General features: G+C 50.6%; 3 protein-coding genes across 3 annotated transcripts; 1 reads left to right on the top strand and 2 right to left on the bottom strand.

Annotated features, from left to right (window-relative positions):
- Positions 1-419: 419 nt before the first annotated feature.
- NOP16 (NOP16 nucleolar protein) lies at positions 420-6,976 on the top strand. The gene is made up of 5 exons (XM_069589542.1): positions 420-2,391; positions 2,483-2,591; positions 3,700-3,769; positions 5,653-5,759; positions 6,524-6,976. The coding sequence occupies exons 1-5, from the start codon at positions 2,285-2,287 to the stop codon at positions 6,665-6,667; spliced, it is 537 nt and encodes a 178-aa protein (XP_069445643.1). The 5' UTR covers positions 420-2,284; the 3' UTR covers positions 6,668-6,976.
- HIGD2A (HIG1 hypoxia inducible domain family member 2A) lies at positions 1,044-2,098 on the bottom strand. The gene is made up of 2 exons (XM_069589543.1): positions 1,837-2,098; positions 1,044-1,466 (listed from the first exon to the last, which is right to left on the bottom strand). The coding sequence occupies exons 1-2, from the start codon at positions 1,988-1,990 to the stop codon at positions 1,300-1,302; spliced, it is 321 nt and encodes a 106-aa protein (XP_069445644.1). The 5' UTR covers positions 1,991-2,098; the 3' UTR covers positions 1,044-1,299.
- A 1,801-nt stretch (positions 6,977-8,777) lies between the features above and the next one.
- On the bottom strand, positions 8,778-18,166 carry ARL10 (ARF like GTPase 10). Its single transcript, XM_069589545.1, has 4 exons — positions 17,879-18,166; positions 17,044-17,245; positions 13,842-14,017; positions 8,778-12,199 (listed from the first exon to the last, which is right to left on the bottom strand). Exons 1-4 carry the CDS (start codon positions 18,059-18,061, stop codon positions 12,026-12,028), a joined length of 735 nt encoding a protein of 244 aa, XP_069445646.1. The 5' UTR covers positions 18,062-18,166; the 3' UTR covers positions 8,778-12,025.
- Positions 18,167-19,059: the final 893 nt, after the last annotated feature.

Raw genomic sequence — 19,059 nt, 5'->3', positions numbered from 1 at the left:
ACACTTAGAATCTCTCTTACAGCTGAAAGACCTTGATGGGAGGCAAGAAGCTTTGCTGGTCTTAGTCATACAGCTGGTGTTGAAACTGATGGAGCCATGGATGGAAGGAAACAGAATCTGAGTCAACACTTTAGGGATGACTGCAGATCAGGAACACCTGTTTGACTTCACATGAATGAGAAACTCATGAGGTGCCTCTCTTCTTGAGTTTGCTCAGATCTCCAGCCTCCTTTTCTCCTTAACCATAAAACACTAGGTACTGCCACAAATCATTGGCTAGCTTTGGGATTACCCTGTGTGCTGGTTCTGTTACATCAGGCTGTCTCTAAGCCTCAGTTTCCTGTTCTGTAAGATGCATCAAGAACCAAGCTGAGATGGTCTAGATCAGCCTTGAGTGTTCTCAGGAGGTGGTACTGGAGTCAGGAAGAGAAGTGGAGGGCAGAAGCCTGGCAGGCCTCATAAGAAGGAAGGTTTTCTACTTAAAAGTTTGAAAATTGTTGGAAAGATCAGTTCCCACTCCCGAGCCTGGCCCCACATATAACATCACTGTAGAGACTGTCTTGTTCAGTCCCTAAGTCATGTCAGACTCTGTGCTATCCCATGAATATAGCAAGCCAGGTTTCCTTGTCTTTCCTTATCTCCTAGAGTTTGCACAAATCTGACTATCGAATCAGTGATGCCATTCAACCATCTCATCCTCTATCACCCTCTTCTCCTCCTGCCCTCAATCTTTCCCAGCATCAGGGTCTTTACCAATGAGTCGGCTCTTTGTATCAGGTGGCCAAAGTATTGAAGCTTCAGCATCAGTCCTTCCAGTGAATATTCAGGGTTGATTTCCTTTAAGATTGACTGGCTTGATCTCCCTGCTGTCCAAGGGACTCTCAAGACTGCCTACTTTCAATAAATACCTTGAGGTGACTGTTGTCAGGAAAGTTTGAGAATCAGTAGACTACTCGATAAGACCCTGCAGTCTTTAGTCTGTTTTCTCCTAAAACTAAAGACCAAAAACCATGGCGGTGGGACTGGGAATGAATTCACTAAACTACAAGTGAATCAAAGTTTATTAGATAGAAGTGGCCAAGGTGCAGCACAAACAGAAGTAGGCAACACGCAAACTGAACAGAACCTGAGATTCCGCGGGAAAAAAAAAAATCTGTCGTTTACACAATTGGCCACTTCCACCTGCACTGATACAGGGCTTGTTAGGGGAAATGAGGGAGTTATTTCAGTGGTAGGACCGGTGGTTCCGAAACGCTGTATACACCATCTCCGTGAAGCTTTCAAGGTGAGGCCACCGGCTCAAGGTCGAGATTTCAGAGTGGATGCAGCCAGACCCACCAAGATGGCTACGATCGTGAAGCCCTGGGCAGCGATCCGGGTACGCATCATGAGCTGGGAGCGCTGGCTCTGTCCCCGGTGGAAGCAGTAGAGGCCATAGGTAAGGGCGGCCGCAGTGCCCAGGCAGCCTGAAGAGGCGACAAAGCAGGTGGAAAGTGGCAGGTCCGGCTCTAGAGGGCCCCTCCCCTCTTTCGTCTTCCCTCTCCGGGGTCAAGATATCCTTAAACAGGAGCTAAGGAGAGCGCGCTGTGGGTTGGGGCCGAGGTGGGAGGGGTGGGCAGAAGGAAGGTGGGGGCAGGGAGGGGTCCTCGGAGTCAGAGTCCGCCGCGTCCCAGCGCCCCCAGTCCAGTCCAGCTCCTACTCCAATCACGTTCACCCCTCACCGCCCGGCCCCTTCCCACTCCGGGCACCCCGCTGGGGTCCCGATCCTCCCCTATTTCATTCCCTCTACATCACTACCCTCTTGGTCTACAGTTCCTACAGCTCCCACTCGCTTACCTATGGGTACCAATGGGTTCTCGCGGGTCTTGCGAATAAACTTTTCCTTGAAGCCTTCCGAAGTGCTGTATACACTGGGGCTAAAGCCTTCAATGACTGGGGGCTGCGATGGCTCAAAGGGCGCCTCCGGAGTGACACGGCCAGGAGTCTCCATGTTAAGCAACAGCAGTAGGCGAAAATTCGGACGCTAAGCCCCGCCTCCTGATGAGGTCATTAAAGGGGGGCAGGGAAAAGGGGCTTGCTGAACGTTTTACGCAGGCGCGTTCGCTCATGGCATTCTGGGAGTTATAGTAACCAGCCTGTGTCGCTGAGAAGAAGACTGCATTTCCCGAAAGCCTGCAAAATCACGTGCTCCACGTGAGTAGAGCTACTCCGGAAGGAGTAGCTACACGCGGTAGTTGGAGTGAGAAGCAGAGTCTAGTTAGTACCCGGTGCTGTGGTCAGTGCAATGCCCAAAGCCAAGGGAAAGACTCGGAGGCAGAAGTTCGGTTATAATGTTAACCGGAAGCGTCTGAACCGGAATGCTCGACGGAAGGCAGCGCCGCGGATCGAATGGTGAGGAGACCGGGGTTTAGAAGGCAGGAGACCTCGGCCAGGACGTGTAGCAAGATTACAGTCCCGCGATCACCCTCTTTTTTCCCCGTAGCTCACACATCCGACATGCCTGGGACCAGACCAAATCGGTGCGGCAGAACCTGGCCGAGATGGGTTTGGCTATGGACCCCAACAGGGCAGTGCCCCTTCTTAAGAGAAAGGTACTGACGTGATCCCGGCCTTGCCCTCCGCCGCCACACCATCCTTAGCTGGCTTAATCCTGTCTATTACCTCCCTCACGGCCTTCTTGGGTTTGCGACTTCCCCACAGCCAACTTGGCCAGCCTGACTGCGTTGAGATTACCTTTAATATCTCCCTCATACTGCCTCCCTAGCACACATTGGACCTGGGTTGGAGCTTCCGTTTTCCTTCGGCACTCACTTTTTCCTTTTGAAATTAAACTGGATCCCTTGGCATCTCAGTTTTCCAGAATTTATCTTTTCCTGCCCTTAACTTTCCTAATAAGGAGTTTGGAATCCTTACTGTTCCTCACACCTTTCCTCAGTTATTCAATCGTCCTTGGTCTGAGGCTTCCCTTAGGCTAGTTTCTCCGGAATAGTTCTTTTTCTGGACCACTTTCAAAAATAGCACCCCGTTTGGCTCAGTAACTTCTTTTCTACTTTAATTCATTGGCACTTGTAAATACTTGATGGCATGTCATGTGATATATTTATCTGTTTATTGTTTGTGCCTCTTTCCCCCAACAGAATCTGCTTGGGAACAAGAGCTCTGTGTTCCATTCAGTACTAAGCCTCACTCGGTAGTGCTTAGGATGTGACTAGTGGTCTATAGTTAATGAATGGGCTTGCTGATTGGGTTTGTCCTGTTGCCTTCAGGCAAATCTCTTATTATCTGTTTATGCTAGAGGAACAGGGAACTACTGTTTATTGAATAAATGTGAAACTATAGCCAAGCACTGTCAGCCTGCTCCTTGCATAAGAGAAGGCATCTGACCTCTCTCCCTCATTGAAGTGTTAAGTGCTTTCATGTGCATTGCTCCATTTGATAATCACACAGTGAAGTGAGGCAGGCAAGGAATGTTCTGCCCATTTTATAGGTAGACACAGAAAGATAAATTGCTTACTTGAGCATCTTGGGAACCAAAAAGCATCCAGGGCGTTAGTTCTTTTGGTCATCTATTCTTGCCTGACCTTGTGGAGGGACCTTTATGGATAAGGCAGTTGTGTTGGGATGGGCAGGAGCCTTTGGGATTTTCCCTCATCCAAGATATTTCTTGTCTACTGTTCTCACGGTCTCTGTTCTCTGCAGGTAAAGGCCATGGAAGTGGATGTAGAGGAGAGGCCTAAGGAGCTTGTGCGGAAGCCTTATGTGCTTAATGGTGGGTGTGGGCCACAATTTCTCTAGGTCAGCATCCTATACAGGCTGGAAAGGACCCTCAGATGTTCTCCTTGTACAGATGGAGAAACTGAAGTTCAGAGGGAGGAAATGAGCTGGTCCAGGGCTCAGCTGGCACAGTTAGAACTGTGTCCTGGCCGAGACATTTTCAGTCTACTGACCAAGTTCCAATGTGTGAAGGGAGGCCAGAGATGTTCAGGGAGAACGTAACCAGTGCCTGAGAGGATAAAGGAGAAAACATTAAGTCTCAGGCATGAATTCAGCTTCTCATGAGTTTAAGGATGAACAGTTTTTTTTTTTTTTTAGAGATTCCACCATATAATTTTTGCATTGAGGATGAGATAGTTGGATAGCATCACCGATTCGATGGACATGAGTTTGAGTAGGTTCCAGGAGTTGGTGATGGACAAGGAAGCCTGGTATGCTGTAGTCCATGGGGTCTCAAAGAACCAGACATGACTGAGTGACTGAACTGAATCTTTCCAATGATAAATCAACTTTATGTATTTTAAGGCTATAGAGACTGAATATTAAAACAAGAGAGTAAATTCTGCAAAGTTTAAAAATTTGAATGACCAGACATTTATTTATTTTTGGCTGTGCCTTCACTGCTGCTCAGGCCTTTCTCTAGTTAAGGCAAGCATGTGCAGGCTTCTATTGTGGTGGCTTCTCTTGTGGAGCGCAGGCTCTAAGTGCACAGTCTTCAGTAGTTGCAGCACGTGGGCTCAGTAGTTGTGGCTTCTGGGCTCTAGAGCACAGGCTCAATAGTTGTGTCCACGGGCTTCGTGCTCCACTGCATGTGAGATCTTCCCAAAACCCGTGTCTCCTGCCTTGGCAGGCCAATTCTTTACCTCTGAGCCACCAGGAAAGCCCTCTAACCAGACATTTGATAGAGAATTCCATGAATTCCTGTCTGTAGTCTATTTTAGTGATTCTTGTAAGAGTTACTGCACAGGATTGTATATACAAAATCATGTGTACTTAGTGTAGTGAAAGCTAATCTTAAGTTTTACTTTTAATTCTTTAATTAAAATTTTAAAATTATGGTTAAAAAAAAATCCCACAAAATTTACCATTAAAAAAAGAAAGTTAATTGTGGCAAAAAATAAAAACCCTCAAAATTTACCATCATAGCTCAGTAGTGGTGTGTGTGTGTGTGTTCAGTCAATAAGCCGTGTCCAACTCTTCTGACCCCTTGGACTGTAGCTCTCCAAGTCCTCTATGGATAGGTTTTCCCAGGCAATAATACTGGAGTGGGTTGCCATTTCCTTCTCCAGGGGATCTTCCCCATCCAGGGACTGAACCTGTATCTCCTGCATTGCAGGCAGATTCTTTACTGCTGAGCCATCAGAGAAGCCCACCTATTTTAGGAGTGAGGCCATACTGACTCCAGAGTTTGGTTTTTCCCCTCACGTGGAACAGTGAGGTGCCTTGGGCCCTAGTTCCTACAGCTTGAGTTCTCATTTATTCACACCTTTTCATTTCACATATTAACACTTTTAAGAGGTTCTCAAAGAATTTTAGAGCTGGAATGGAGCCCTGCATTGAAGATACAGCAATGTATCTTCATCTCTGTCCCTGGTACCTGGCACTAAGTAGAGATTTTTAGTTTGGTACCTTCCTTTCACCCATCTGAGACCCAAAGAGAGGTGACTTATTGCCATGCTGATGGATGCTTGTGCCATAGGCAGAGCCTGGGACCTGAGGGGCAAATGAGAAAGGTTCTAGCACTGAATTTGGAGAGGAAGAGGGGAAGGTCATCACTTGGCCAGTGTAGCAACTCTTGTGGCTTGGGATTGACTGAGCAGCTCAGCGTATGCAGGAAGCAAAGCTTCATTCCCTGTCTCTCGGCTTCTTTCAACCCAGACCTGCAGGCAGAAGCCAGCCTTCCAGAAAAGAAAGGAAATACATTGTCACGAGATCTCATTGACTATGTTCGCTACATGGTGGAGAACCATGGGGAGAACTATAAGGTAAGTGGTTCAGGCCTGGCAGGAGGAACCACTTGGGCCCTTGGGGAGAAGGTACCCTGGACCATTTGGGGTCTGATCTGCTTGGCTAGTGCCTATTTCTTGAGATTGAGTGGAAACAAAGAGGAAAGATACCCTAGGAAATGGATCCCTTTGACAGAATGCTTATAATTGGGTAGACTGAGGAGCCTGTGGTGCGTATCCCACTCATAAATATATATTGTTTGCTCACATGGTATTTTTAATGAACTGCAGGTGACCCTTGAACAACTTGAGAGTTAACCTGTGTGTAATTTACAGTTGGTCCTCCAAGTCTGCAGTTCCTCAGAATCTAGGGATTCAACTACATGGTCCTGAAAACCTCCTAAAAAACACCCATTATAAGTGGACCCACGCAGTTCACATCTGTGCTGTTCAAGAGTTAACTGTTTTTCAGGGGTTAACTCCCATTTTAATTATGGGAGGTCTCAAGTAAAAGTCCTTGTTTTTTTTTTGGTTTCTCTTAAAAATGGAAAGATCTGGCTACACTAGACCCCTGTGCCCAAGTGGGATCAGTTGGTGATGGACTAAGAATGAGCTACTCAGCTGGTCTCAGCTCCTGCCTAGTCTCTGAGGGTACTTGTACCCATTTTCCCACATACACTATGACTTTTGACGTGAGGAATCTGAATCTCAGGGATGGGTAGTACCTTGTCCAACGCAGGGCTAGGGATTTCAGCTTTGCCTGTCCAGCCTTTTTCATTCAAGTGGCCCTTTTCTTTCCTTAGGCTATGGCCCGGGACGAGAAGAATTACTATCAAGATACCCCAAAACAGATTCGGAATAAGATCAACGTCTACAAGCGTTTTTACCCAGCAGAGTGGCAAGCCTTCACTGATTCTTTGCAAAAGAATAAAATGGAGGTTGAGTGACTGGTTTATGCCTGCCCCAGGTTGAGGCTTCCTCTTGGACCAGAGAAGCAAGGAGGGGTGTCCATTTACAGATGAGGCCAGCCAAACCCCATGGAATCAAAAGGTTACAATGCACGTGTGCGTGTGTGCCTGTGTGCACACACACACATACAGTCTCTCTCACATTTCACTTTGGAGAAGATACTGTCTCCCAGAGACTCCAATTTATATTCTTCTGGGGGCTCTGGGAAAAGCTAGAACCTGCTGTTTTCTGAGAGGGCGGTTTGTTTGAATATAGTCTGTGTACAATAAAATAGTTATTTTTACTTCTCTGAGAGTTTGGTATTTGCCCTCCCAGCCAAGCCCTGGGGCTGCCCCCTTCAGTAACCTCAACCAAAGTAGGGCCATTCAGTCCTTTGCACATTCATGTACCCTCCTAGGCACAGCTGCCCTCCCTTTTCTCCCCTGTTGTGGTTCTACTGCTCTCTACCTTGGTTTCCTGAATAGCAGTTCCACTATCACTTCTACAAAAAAGTGAGTCAGTCAGTCATGTCTGACTCTGTGACCCATGGACTGTAGTCTGCTAGGCTCCTCTGTCTATGGGATTCTCCAGACAAAATACTGGAGTGGGCAGTCATTCCCTTCTCCAGGCATCTTCCTGACCCAGGGATAGACCCAGGGTCTCCCACACTGCAGGCAGATTCTTTACCATCTGAGCCGACTAATACTTCTACGGACGCCTGGGCTGCTTGGGAGGGGCCTCCAGTGCTGGCCCCATCCCAGGCTGGGGGCTGGTGAACTGGTTTTCTGTGGCCCTGGTCTGAGTGCCAGCAGATAAGATGTGGTACAGCTGCCTCCTGATCTGCCTTCAACTGACCTGCCTTTGCTGCTTGTCTTTTGAGTCTGAGGTCCCCAAAGCTGCTTTCTGAGATGTCTGTTGGACTGCTGAATGCACCTCTGTTATGTACCAAGTCCTGGGCTACACACTGCGTGGCATTCCTTCGGGCCTGGCCTGTGCAATTTCATGGCATGAGTGGTATGTAGCAGGGTTAGAGTCACAGTGAGGTGGGTGCTGGGCATTTTCTTCTCTTGATTCATTATCATCAGGTATCTATAAAAACCCTCTGTTCCTGAGGTTTCTCCTTAAATCACATAAAATTTGTCTCCCCTCACTGCTCTAGAAAAGGACTTAAGTGTTTTTACATAGACTATTTCACATAAAACCCATACAGTTGTGTGGTTTTATCTTCTTGCAGGTAAGGAAACAGGTTTAAGAGGCATTAACATGGGGTTTGAAGTTAGTCTGTCCAATGACTAAGCCTAGACTTTCGCTTGCTGGCCTTCTCTTTGGCCGCTGAAAGCAGCCCACCATCTCACACTGTTGAGGCGGGCTGGACACCTTTGAGATGGGCTGGAAACTGGACAGAAACCTGCCTTTTGGACTTGGCTTGCCAGACTCCAATGAGTGAAGGCTTTAGGAACGCAGTCCTTCAGAGCATTCTGAAATCAAGCCTGTGACTGGGCCAGGCCCTTTAACCTTGTTTCTTCACCCAGTTCAGCTGCCATACCATAGGGCTTTGGGGATGCCTTACATACCACCTTCCTCTGCCCCAAGGCTGTGTCAGTGTCCTGAGTGCCCCCAGCCCCGTTCTGTAGCCAATGCCAGTACCTGTCTTTTAGTCTGGTTGGACATCCCCTACCAGACTGGACTTGAATGAGCGACTTTGTGAGGGAACCACAGAGCCCAGCCCAAGGGCAGGTGTTGGGGGGACACTTGTGGAATGGTGCCACCTTCATTCTGACCTCTGGTGTATAGGCAGTCAAAGCTGTTCTCCAATTCTGTAAAGCAATTATTCAATTAAAAAACAGCATTGCTACAATTAAAAAGTTCTCACTTCCATTTTCATGCCTAGCTCTGGCCCCATCAGCTAGAACTCCTACAAGGAAGGGTTTGGGTATCTCCCCAAAAGTACTGTTAGGCCAAAGCTGATGTACCCACCCACCCCAGCGTGGACTGAAAGGATTGGGATTTTCTGTGGGACGTGTTCTGGGACCACCCTCCATAGCTGTTCCTCCCTGGGACTGTTAAGCACCAAGCACCTTTGTTCCTCAAAATCAATTTATATTAAACTACCACCGAATTTTTGGCATTTATTGTACACAGCCACCAACACTCCATTTTATGCAGTTTGTGGGCCTGGGTTCACAGGGCATGGGCTGGGATAGCAAGGCTCCTTTACTTCAGTTCTTTGATGGCAATCTCCCCCTTGTCTCTTTATGGGCCCATCTCCAGGAGGCAGCCGGGAAAGGTGGAGGTTTCCCTTTAAATAGCTACTAGAGAAGACTTGGAGGTGACAGCAGACGGCAGGGGTGAGAGGCAGACTGCTGACTATGCAGGTCTGAGTTCTGGGGCAGCTGTGAGGACGAGGATAGACACCACAGACGAGTTTCAGCGGCTGGTTTGAGATGCTGGCAGTTCCTACTAAACTAGCCTAAGAACAAAATATTTTCCAAAGGCAAGTGAAAACATTTTTCTGGAGAATCAGGGGTCTCATTCAGACATGCTACAGCTGTGAAATTTTTCACCAGCACTTCTGACGAGGGTCCGGAGGGACCAGCTTCACCTCCTCTCCAGTCCTCACAGCTGGGTACCACTGTGTTGGCACAAGCTTACAACGGATGGTTCTGAGCACCAGGAGGTGCCAGAGGAGGCTTCTTGGGATAGGCAGCCAGTCCAAGGTAGTGGTCCCAGCAGCCTCAAGAGCCCTCTTGCCCAGACCATCCACGTGTCCAGACTCTGGACCGGGCTGACCTCTCTTTAGGACAGCAGCAGGTCAGAAGCCATGATTTCATTAAAATAACCTCAAGAGCAGAAGCCCCCAGTGTCAGGGTGCGTGATTCATAGGTTCAACCGGCACGCAGATGCATGAGCTGCCTTCCCAAGCGTGAAGTGGGCACTGTATGGTCTTCATGAGATTGCGAGAGCTGCTCAGCCGTCCATCCGCTAGTCCCAAGCTTGGTGGGGCAGAGGGGGGACCATGGTCATCCCAGTTAGTCAGGAGCTGCACTTGAGATGAACAGGTTCCCCAAAGCAGCCATCTAGGCTCTTGAGCCAAAGTCACATCAGGAATAACTACATAAGAGCACAAGGCAGTCAGTGTTCTTAGGAAAGGCCCTTCCCCGACTGTGCCCAGCCTGGTCCTGGTAGGAACCAGACACAAGCAGTCTGGCAGCCCACCTGGAGGACGGGCCACCAGAGGAGTGCTGCTCTCAGCCACAGACGCGCCCACAGGCCGACAGGCCGTCCACACGGCCTGTACAGCTACTGAGGGCCACTGCCCTGGGCCTGCAGTGCTCCTCAGGGGTGCCTTCTTGTGCGCCCCTGGGACCTGTTGACTCTGAGACTGGTCTTTGAAACCTGCTCAAGTACGTAACTCTATTCAAGTTCACCTCCTGACAGTGGGGACTTTAAAACCTGTACTACATAGTGATATGCACTAGACCAAAGGTAGATCTTAATCAATAGAAAAGGGTGCCACTCTCCAAAATGTTGGCTCCAAAGGTAACTTTCAAGTATTAACACTGGAGGACAAGGTGAGGTTCACAGAACAGAGAAGTAAAGTCTCCTTACTTTCTGCCAGCAAAATGAAGTGTCAGCAGGGTTTCAAAGGCTACTCTAAAACCCAAGTCATTCCCAAAATATTTAAAATAAAATCAGTCAAATCACTTAAGACAGAAAGTTAATCGGAATTTCAAAGAAAAGTGATTCTATTCTGAGCCACCTTCCCGGCCCACCCTTCTTGCACCCGCCACAGCATGAAACTGTAGCACACTGAGTAAATGTCAAATGAAACAAAGGCACATAATCTCTATTCTCAATTAAAAAGCAAACTGAGTCGGTTACCTCCTCAGAAAAAAGGCCCATTTGTGGCTGTCGACTGTTCAGTGGCCTCTTGACAGACAAAAGGTTCCTTCTGCCTGCACTGAAGAGTCAGTACAGAGACAGTCTTTAAACTGGCTGATCACTGGAAACAGGAGAATCACGGAATGTGTACTGGAGAGGACACCAGCTATTCTGTCCAGCTTTGCCTTAGCTGCACAATCAGCAGGTCCAGGAAGGCTGTGCGATATACTCAAGCCTACCCATTGGTTGGTCTGCTAATTCTTATTTCTTTGTAAGAGTAACTATGATGAAATTGCCTCTCCCAGAGTCATTTGTTACCTCTACAGTTTGTGTCCCTTTGACGTATTAGGCCAAGTGTTGGAGTTCAAGTTCATATGGGTCATCGTGAAATTCTACGACATCAAGTACAGCCACAAAGGGTTGGGGAAGGAAGAGCTGTCTCCATTGACTCATGTAGCTTACCACACTGTCATCCATGATTCCAGCTATTTTCCTCAAAGATCCAAATTTTCCATGACAGTCATCTGGGGTTTAGATAACAGCACCTAGAAACAGAGCCTAAAACTTGGGCCTGTTCCTTTTATAAATAAATAAATAAATGCAGTCTGGAGGCCCCTGACAAGTCTTTCCAGGAACACAGGCAGGCTCCTTTCTTCCCCAGACTTATGTAAACATGGGCATTGGCACAGTTAAGTGTAAGAGTAGCAGCTTGTGACTCCAGATTGGGGTGGGTGTGGGTTTCAGTTTCTCTGATTAGGGGGTGAAGACCACTTACTCTGTATTTAAGAGGTTAGCGGGCCGGACCTCAGCCTTGGGAAAGCAGGGGGATTTCGGGAAGCTCCTTGCCCGGATCTCTAGATTCCTCCTCAAGCTTCCTGTCTTCATGGCTCGGTTAGAAAGCCACCATCTAAATCACCTCTCTTTAAAAGGGATGGCCCAGAGAGGCAGGGATTGCACAAGGCCACGAGCCAGCTGGGATTGGAGGATAAGGCAGGACAGGGAGTCTGAGCTCATGGCTTATGGCCCAGAACCTGCCCACACGAGAGGGTGCAAAATCACCAGGAGGGATCAGTCTAGGGTTAGGGCGTACTTCGGACATCTACACCAGTCCTCACCCCCTGGGACCAGCAGGGCGGGGAGAACTGAGCCTGCTGGGCAGCTCGCTGTACAGGTCAGAGGATGAGGCTGCCTTCCCTGGTGGAAGAGGAATCACCACTTGCTGCTCAGAATGAGCAAGACGCTGTCCTCTCCCACCCTTGGCCTCAACTGCCTCCCTGCTTCAGCCTCATGGCTAGCTCACCAGGAGGGCGTCTGTGTGGTTCCTGACCTCACCCAGGCCCTGCTCTTGAGGGTGAGGAGGGAAGAAGGGAAGTGATGCTATGTAGCCTGTGCCCCAGGCCCAGGCTGGAGATGAAGAAGCAGGAGGAATGGAACTTAAGTCTCCAGGGCTGGCTGGTGAGCGGGTGGGCGCCAGCCTAGGAGAGAAGCTCCAGGAGCAGTTTCCAGATGTGCACGGTGCCAGGATTTTCAAAGCTGGTTCCTGCAGGGGCGATGCTGGCTGCCAAGAGGAAAACTTCCCGCTGGCTATCGACAGCCTGCAGGCCCAACTCCTGTTGCAGCTCCACCATACTCATGGCTTCATTCAGGTCCTGGGATGAAACGGAGACGTCAGGCTGGACGGAGAGTGTGTCCCAACAACCCACCCTTGTCATCTGTGAAATAAACTGTTCATCAGCTCCCTGAGGGAAACACTGGGGCCTAAGTTCTCTCTCGGCCAGTTGGTCTAAACTCATTTCATCTCTGACTTTCCTTGGTATCAACTTCTTTCCACCCCCTCATTCTCACCCACAGCCACTGTGCTAAGAAATAGCGTGTCCAATAAGTCAGGCATTATGATAGGTACTTACCTCATTTAACTCACTGTCCATACTAAACTGATGGGGAAATCAACTCAGGGAGGTGGTATCATTTAGCGAAGGAAAGCGATACGAGGCAGAGCCAGGTTTCAAACCCAGATTGGTTTGAAGACCAAATTTATGACCTTTACAGAAATCTTAGCTCAGTTTCCTAAATTCAATGGTGCAGAGAACTTATGGTAAAGTCACTTTCAGACAAAGGCCTCACCTCCCCTCGACTCCTAGAAACCAGCTGAGGAAAAAACAGAGGCCACTACTCAACATGGCTGGTGATGGTACATTTAATTTCAAGCCTGGCCCAAGATTAAAAGGTTTCCTCTTGAAATAGTTCATAGAATGATGGGACCTTAGGTGCTGTTTCCTGTAAAGTTCAAAATCACTATAAATCATAGTTTATATAAGATGATAACATGATTCATTGTCCAAACTGGGTTACTTCTGAGACTCAAAGTGGGAACTAGTATAGTTCTATCAGAGCAACAGGCATAGCTGGGGCCTGTCCCAGGCAGACCAGAACATAAGGTAACCCTGTTTATAATCGTGCCAGGTATTTCTTGATAGGCAGGGGAAACCTGAGGTCTAAGACAGACAGCATGTCTCCAAGCCAGACTGGAAACAGGTCCCACAGCTCTCAGGGCCATAGGCCCCTGCCACCTGAAACACAACAGGACTCTGTACTGCGGCAGAGAATGGCACCGTAAGTATGTGATGCCAAGAGTTACTGGGCCAGGAGACGTATATAGCATAGAGTGAAGAGCCGGAAATTTGAGGAGGATCTGAGCTCACGACCTGGCTTTGCCACATAGCAGCTGTAACTTTGGGCTAACGTCAGGGCCTATAGTGAGGTCGTGATTACAGTGTGCTTAGCATGCTGTGAGCACACAGTAAATGTTAGTTATTATTATTTAACTTGTTAACTTCTTACCACTTCCCAGCTATAGCTCTCTGATCTAGAGTCAGAAATCATTAAGGACATAGCAGAGTGGAAAAGGTGTAACTGGAGTACAACTTCCCAATTTACTATTTTCAAGGTGTACAAAATCTCTCTGAGCTTCAGATTCCCCGTATGTAAAATGGAAACAGTATCGCATCTCTTACAGAGGGAACAGAAACATCATATGAAATATTATTCGAAACCACACCTCATACACAGTGGACACAGAGAAATTATTTTTCTCATTCTTCCAGGATGACAAATGACAGGGAGGCAGAGAGGATGAGGAAGGAGGACGCAGCACAGGCAGCAGAGGGGGTGACAGCATCAGCTGTGTGCTGCAGGTCAGGGGTCTGGGCCCGAATCCCTCTCCGGTGCTCCCTGCCCCAGGCATTGTGGCTCAAGCCCCGCTGACCTGGGCCAGCCTCCCATCGCCCTCACCTGCTTGTTGGCCACCACCACAACAGGCAGGTCAGGGTCCTTGTCCAGCAGCTTGTGCAGCTCCTGTCGGGCCCACGGCAGCCGCAGCCGGTCAGCCGAGTCCACCATGAACACCAGCACGTCCACTTCATTCACAAACTCCTTCCAGTAGAAGCGCAGATTCTGGCTGCCGCCGACTGAGGAGAGGCCAGGGGCCAGCTCAGAGCCTCCCTGGGCCCGGACTCTCTATTTACAGCCCACCCCCACATCACTTCCAGCCTCCCAAGGCTCCACTGGCCAATGGAGCAAGGGAAGTCCACGGGCTCCTGAGCCAACTGGACCTGAGTGTGGCTCTAGCTCTGACAGCTGTATCTCCCTGAGCAGGTCAACACCTCTGAGCATCAGTCTCCTCCTCACTGAACTTACCTAACAGGTTGTAGCAAAACCCCAAAGTACTGTGCGCAATGTACCTTTCACAGGACTGGGGTATAACATGTCCTCATACATAGTACTCTGGTTCTTTCTCCTGGGCTGTCCTGCCTCCTCCCAATCCCTAGCTTCCTCCCAGGTCAGCGGCTATGGTCAGCAGCCAGGACCCCCTGTGCTGCCTGAGAACAGCCATTCTCAATTCAGTTTTTCTCGTTCAGCCTGGTTGCCCCACTTTCTTTCCTTGGAAAGGCCGTACTCAATCCTGCCACCATGCGGCTGTCCGAGGAGCACCTCCCCCACCCCGGGTTGCATTCCTGTTCCTCTGTGTCCCTCTGCAAAGTCCTCAGTGGTCACCCCCACATCCCAGTGTTTCTGATTAGACTTCTGACACTTGTGGACCCCCAGCTCTTTGAGAGTTAGAGCTATATATCTCTGGATCCCCCCAAAGCCCTCAGCACAATGCCTGGCACATAGCAGGCACTCAACAAGTATATACTGAGTACTTACTAGGTGCCAAGCACTGATCTGGGTGCTGGGGACACAGAGGTCAGCAAGGCAGGCAGGGGGGCCCTGCTCTCAAGGAGCTCCCTCTGTAACCAGGACCAACACAGCAGTAACACAAAAACACATTCCACGAAGGAAGGAAATGAAACAGAAAAAGTGAAAGTGGCGGGGCGGGGCGGGGGTAGTGTCTGCTGGTGGCTTTGGATTGGGTGGTCTGAGAAGGTGGCCTAAGGAGGCGGCATGTGAGCTGAATCTGAGATGACAAGGAGATGGTCATGAGAAGAGGCAGAGACAAGCGTTATAGGCACCGGGCAGGGCAAGATCCATGTGTTCAAGAAACAGAAGGCATTCAGGGTGGCTGAGGCGCTGCCAGGGGGGAGAAGGAGACACGACCAGCAGGGTTGGGCCACACGGGGCCTGTAAGGCCACAGTGAGGCTGTGGGGACCCCCATAAGCATTTTAAGCAAGAATGACATGAAGTGATATGGATTTCTGAAAGATGCTGCTGGTCAACATTGAGGACAGAAGCAGAATCAGGAAGACCAGCAAGGAGACTGTTGTAGTACTGATAGGTGACCGTGGATTGGGACAAGCAGGCAAAGATGGAGGTGGGGAGAAACAGACAGATGCAAACGCTATTGAAGGATAAAGCTGACAGAACTAGTTAATAAAATGGATATAGGAGGTGGGGGTGGGAAGGGCAGGGAAAAATCAAGATCCACAAGGGGCTCATTCTCAGCTGGGCTCCAGGCCAAGCACTGTAGGTACCCACAGCAAACTGAGTGTTGTGGCAGGGGAAAGGACCTGGACTTGAATGGGAGATCTGGGTTTGAATCCAGGTTGAGTGACCTTATAGAGCCGGGATACTGTCTCTGCCAGACAGAGTGGGCTTCAACTGCAGAACCCCCATCTGAATTTTCTGTGTCCTGAGCACAAGAGATGGAGACACAGAAAGCAGGCTGAAAGGACTGAACTCAGGTAAATATCAATGTTTGCTACAATCAGGGAAGAAAGATGTAGCCAGGGCAGGTTAGCAGGCAAGGCCCTGAGCCCTGAGACCAGAGGAACTGGGCCCATTCAGGCCAACGGCCAGGCCTTGAGTCTGATCCCACCACTTTGGCACTTAACTAAACCCACTGAGTCTTTATGGTCTGAGGCCTATGGCTGGCAGAAACCCACCTGTCCCTTTCCACTGAGTCCGTGACTGGACACAGGCGCTTAAGTACTGCTGCCCTCTCAATATCCTCTCTCCTAGCTTCTCCTGAGATCCCAAGAAGCCTAACATTGAGGGCAGGAGGCTACTCAGATCCTCCTTTGATCACTCCCTTAACAAGCTCTTCCAGGTACCTGACTGGGGCTGGGCCCTAGGGGCCAGAGCTGGATCAGATTTATCTGTGCCCTAGATGCCCAGTCAGGGACACAGAAAGGTATGTGGCAAACACTGTAGCAGAAGGGGAGCCCAGAGGAAGAACTCTTAAGCTAGCCTCAGGGTCAGATAAGGCTTCATGGGATATCACCCTCCCAACAACTCCATAAAACTGTAAAGAGTTATTACCTTCATTATATATGTCTTGCGTGAGGCAGTGAGGCCCAGGAAGTTAGTTTATCCAAGATAAATAGTTTATCCTAAACCTTGAAGGATGAACATTAGTTCATAAAGGGAAGAAGGTCTTTCCAGACTGGGAGAACAGTGCATGCAAAGCACAGATGGTAACAAAGAAAACGGCAAGCACCCTTCAGAAACCCTGGAGAATTCCACGGATTGTGAAGGCTGACAGGCTACACAGTCCATGGGGTCCTAAAGAGTTGGACACGACTGAGCGACTATCACTCACTCATTTCAGAAACAAGCAATGTACAGGGTGCTTGACATCAAGAGCCCAGAGCTAGACAGCATTAACAGACTGGCAAGCTGCCTGAGCTTGGATAAACTATTTAACTTTCTGGGCCTCACTGCCTCACGCAAGACATATATAATGAAGGTAATAACTCTTTCCAGTTTTATGGAGTTGTTGGGAAGGTTTTATAAAGTGCTGTCTGTCAAGTGCTTGGCATACAGGAAACTTTAGCTGTGAGTCTATCAGGGTTAGGCACGTGGGCTGCAGTAAGGGTGAGGGACAAGGGGCGACCAAACCAGAGAAGAGAGCAGTGTTGGACTCCATCCTGTACCCCAGGGACACATGGGAAGGATTTTCTACAGGAGCGTGTCCTGCTTCGATAACAAGCCCCAACTTGGGTCCAGCTGAGATGATGGGGGAGACAGGCGCGAGGGGAGGGGGTGTCTGCTCACTCTCCAGCAGGTCCACCTCGAAGTCCCTGGTGGGCAGTCGCACAGAGTTGAAGCCCCAGGTGGGGATGTGGCCTTCCAGCGGTGGCTTTCCCGCCAGCACGCGCAGGAATGTGCTTTTCCCGGAGCCGTCCAGCCCCAGCACCAACACCTCGCGCTGCTCCAGCTCCTCCAGCGCTGGCTCCACGTCCTCCTCGTCCTCGGGCTGCGGAGCACGGGTCAGGCTGCGATCGGCACCCTCCGGCCTCACCCTTCCCCCAAGGAAGACCGAAAGCCCAAAGCGCACATCCCCGACCTCCCGCCATCAAGGGTCTGCTACGCCCGCTCTGGTGCACAGAGACGAGCGCCGCCAATAGAATCCTGAATTCCCCAAAGCCGTTCTTCTAGCTTTCACTGGGTGACCTCATGCAAATTCCTCCCCTTCGCAGAGCCTCAGCCTCCCTACACTGACAATCCCTCCTCACTCTAGGCAGGTAGGAAGCGCAGAATCCCGGCAACAAGCGAAACAGCTGCGGCCGGGCGGGAGGGGGCGGAGGACAAACCGCGCTGGACGCACAGCGCAGGCGCCAGCCAGGCACCGGCTGCACCGGCGCTGGCGGGACAGCGCTCCCCGACCGCGCGCTCGCGCCCCAGCCCTGGCGAGTAAGCTGGGGCCTACAGAGGCGCAGCACAGCACACGCTCCCAAACGCCCAGCGGTTCCAGGGTTCCGGGACTCCCAGTCGCCCGCCACGCGCCCACCAGCGTGACGCCTGCGGCGCCAAGCTCCCAACTCGCCGGGCGGCGGTCACACCCCCTCGGCTGCACGCGCGGAGGCGCAGACCCTCCTCGGGCACTCACGTCCCACTCGTCCCACTGTGGAAGGCCGGCAGGCTCAGCGCCCCACCAGGCCTCGCCTCCGTCCCAGCGGCGCTCCCGTCCACTGCCGAAATAGGTCTTCCAGAGGATGAAGAGCACCGAACCGAGCACGGCCGCCGCGCCACCCAGTGCCAGCACCAAGGGGCTCAGCGGCCGCGGCGCCATCGCGGCGGGCGAGGTGCGCGAGTGCGGGCTGCGCAGGCCGAGCCAGCCGGCCTGCCGAAGATGGCCCCGCAGCGACTGCCTCAGCCGCGCCCACCCACCCAACCAACCCAGCCCCACACTACAAGACCCACAATGCACCGCTGCTGTCGCGACAGGCGGCGGGAGCTGGGGGCGCGGCCCTGAGCGCTGGGTCCTCCCGCCCACTCCGCTAGGTGCGGTGTGGAGCGAGAGGCTGTGCATGGGCGGGACAGGACGTGGTTACATTGGCATCTACCGAGCACTTGCTGTTAGGGGGTTAGCTCAAGACGTTTTAGGTTACCCCTTAAAACAGAGTCCCTTGTTAGGGAAAACAGGCTCTAGTCGCACCTTCGTGTGTGGGTGCAGCCCGCATTCAACCCCAGGCAGTATGCTTCCTGGGCATCCCTCATGATCTCCAAGAGGAATTGCTATGGGATGGCAGGTTGTGGAGTGGCAGAGGCCGGATTGGAACCCAGGTCCCTGACTCTTAGTACTGTCTACCTTCTGTTGGCTGCTGCCTGGCTTCCAGGGGTTCTGCTCTCTTGGAGTCTCTTGGTGAAGTGTCCTAATGAAGCCAGCTGGGGCAGGGAATCAATGTTTGGACCTGACCACTTTGTCCCTTGACCCCCAGTGACTGCCAAAGTTTCCACGGTGTAGCACAAGGAGGAAAAGCAGGAGAAACGGGCCTGGAGTACTCAAGAGGAGGAACCCCATGAGAAACTCTGGGGTGAATGGGTTTATTTTTATTGTAAATCGCTTCAAGCCATTTTATAGACCAGGGTGGATTCTGGGCTTTTTTCTAGTCACCCACAGGTATGCTCCGATCTCTCCTGTTTCCTCTGCCTCTGCTTTCCATTTCAGACCCACTTCTGGATAGTGTGCATTTTCTATTCCTCACTCCCACCAATCCAGAGAAACTATTCTTACCAGGGTCTCTAACAAACTCATTAAATCCCTTGGTAGTGAAATAAGAGGGGAGA

This window comes from Ovis canadensis, chromosome 5 (genome assembly GCF_042477335.2).
Source record: "Ovis canadensis isolate MfBH-ARS-UI-01 breed Bighorn chromosome 5, ARS-UI_OviCan_v2, whole genome shotgun sequence".
Classification (NCBI taxonomy): Eukaryota; Metazoa; Chordata; class Mammalia; order Artiodactyla; family Bovidae; genus Ovis; species Ovis canadensis.
This window is presented reverse-complemented; position numbering and strand designations above follow the sequence as displayed.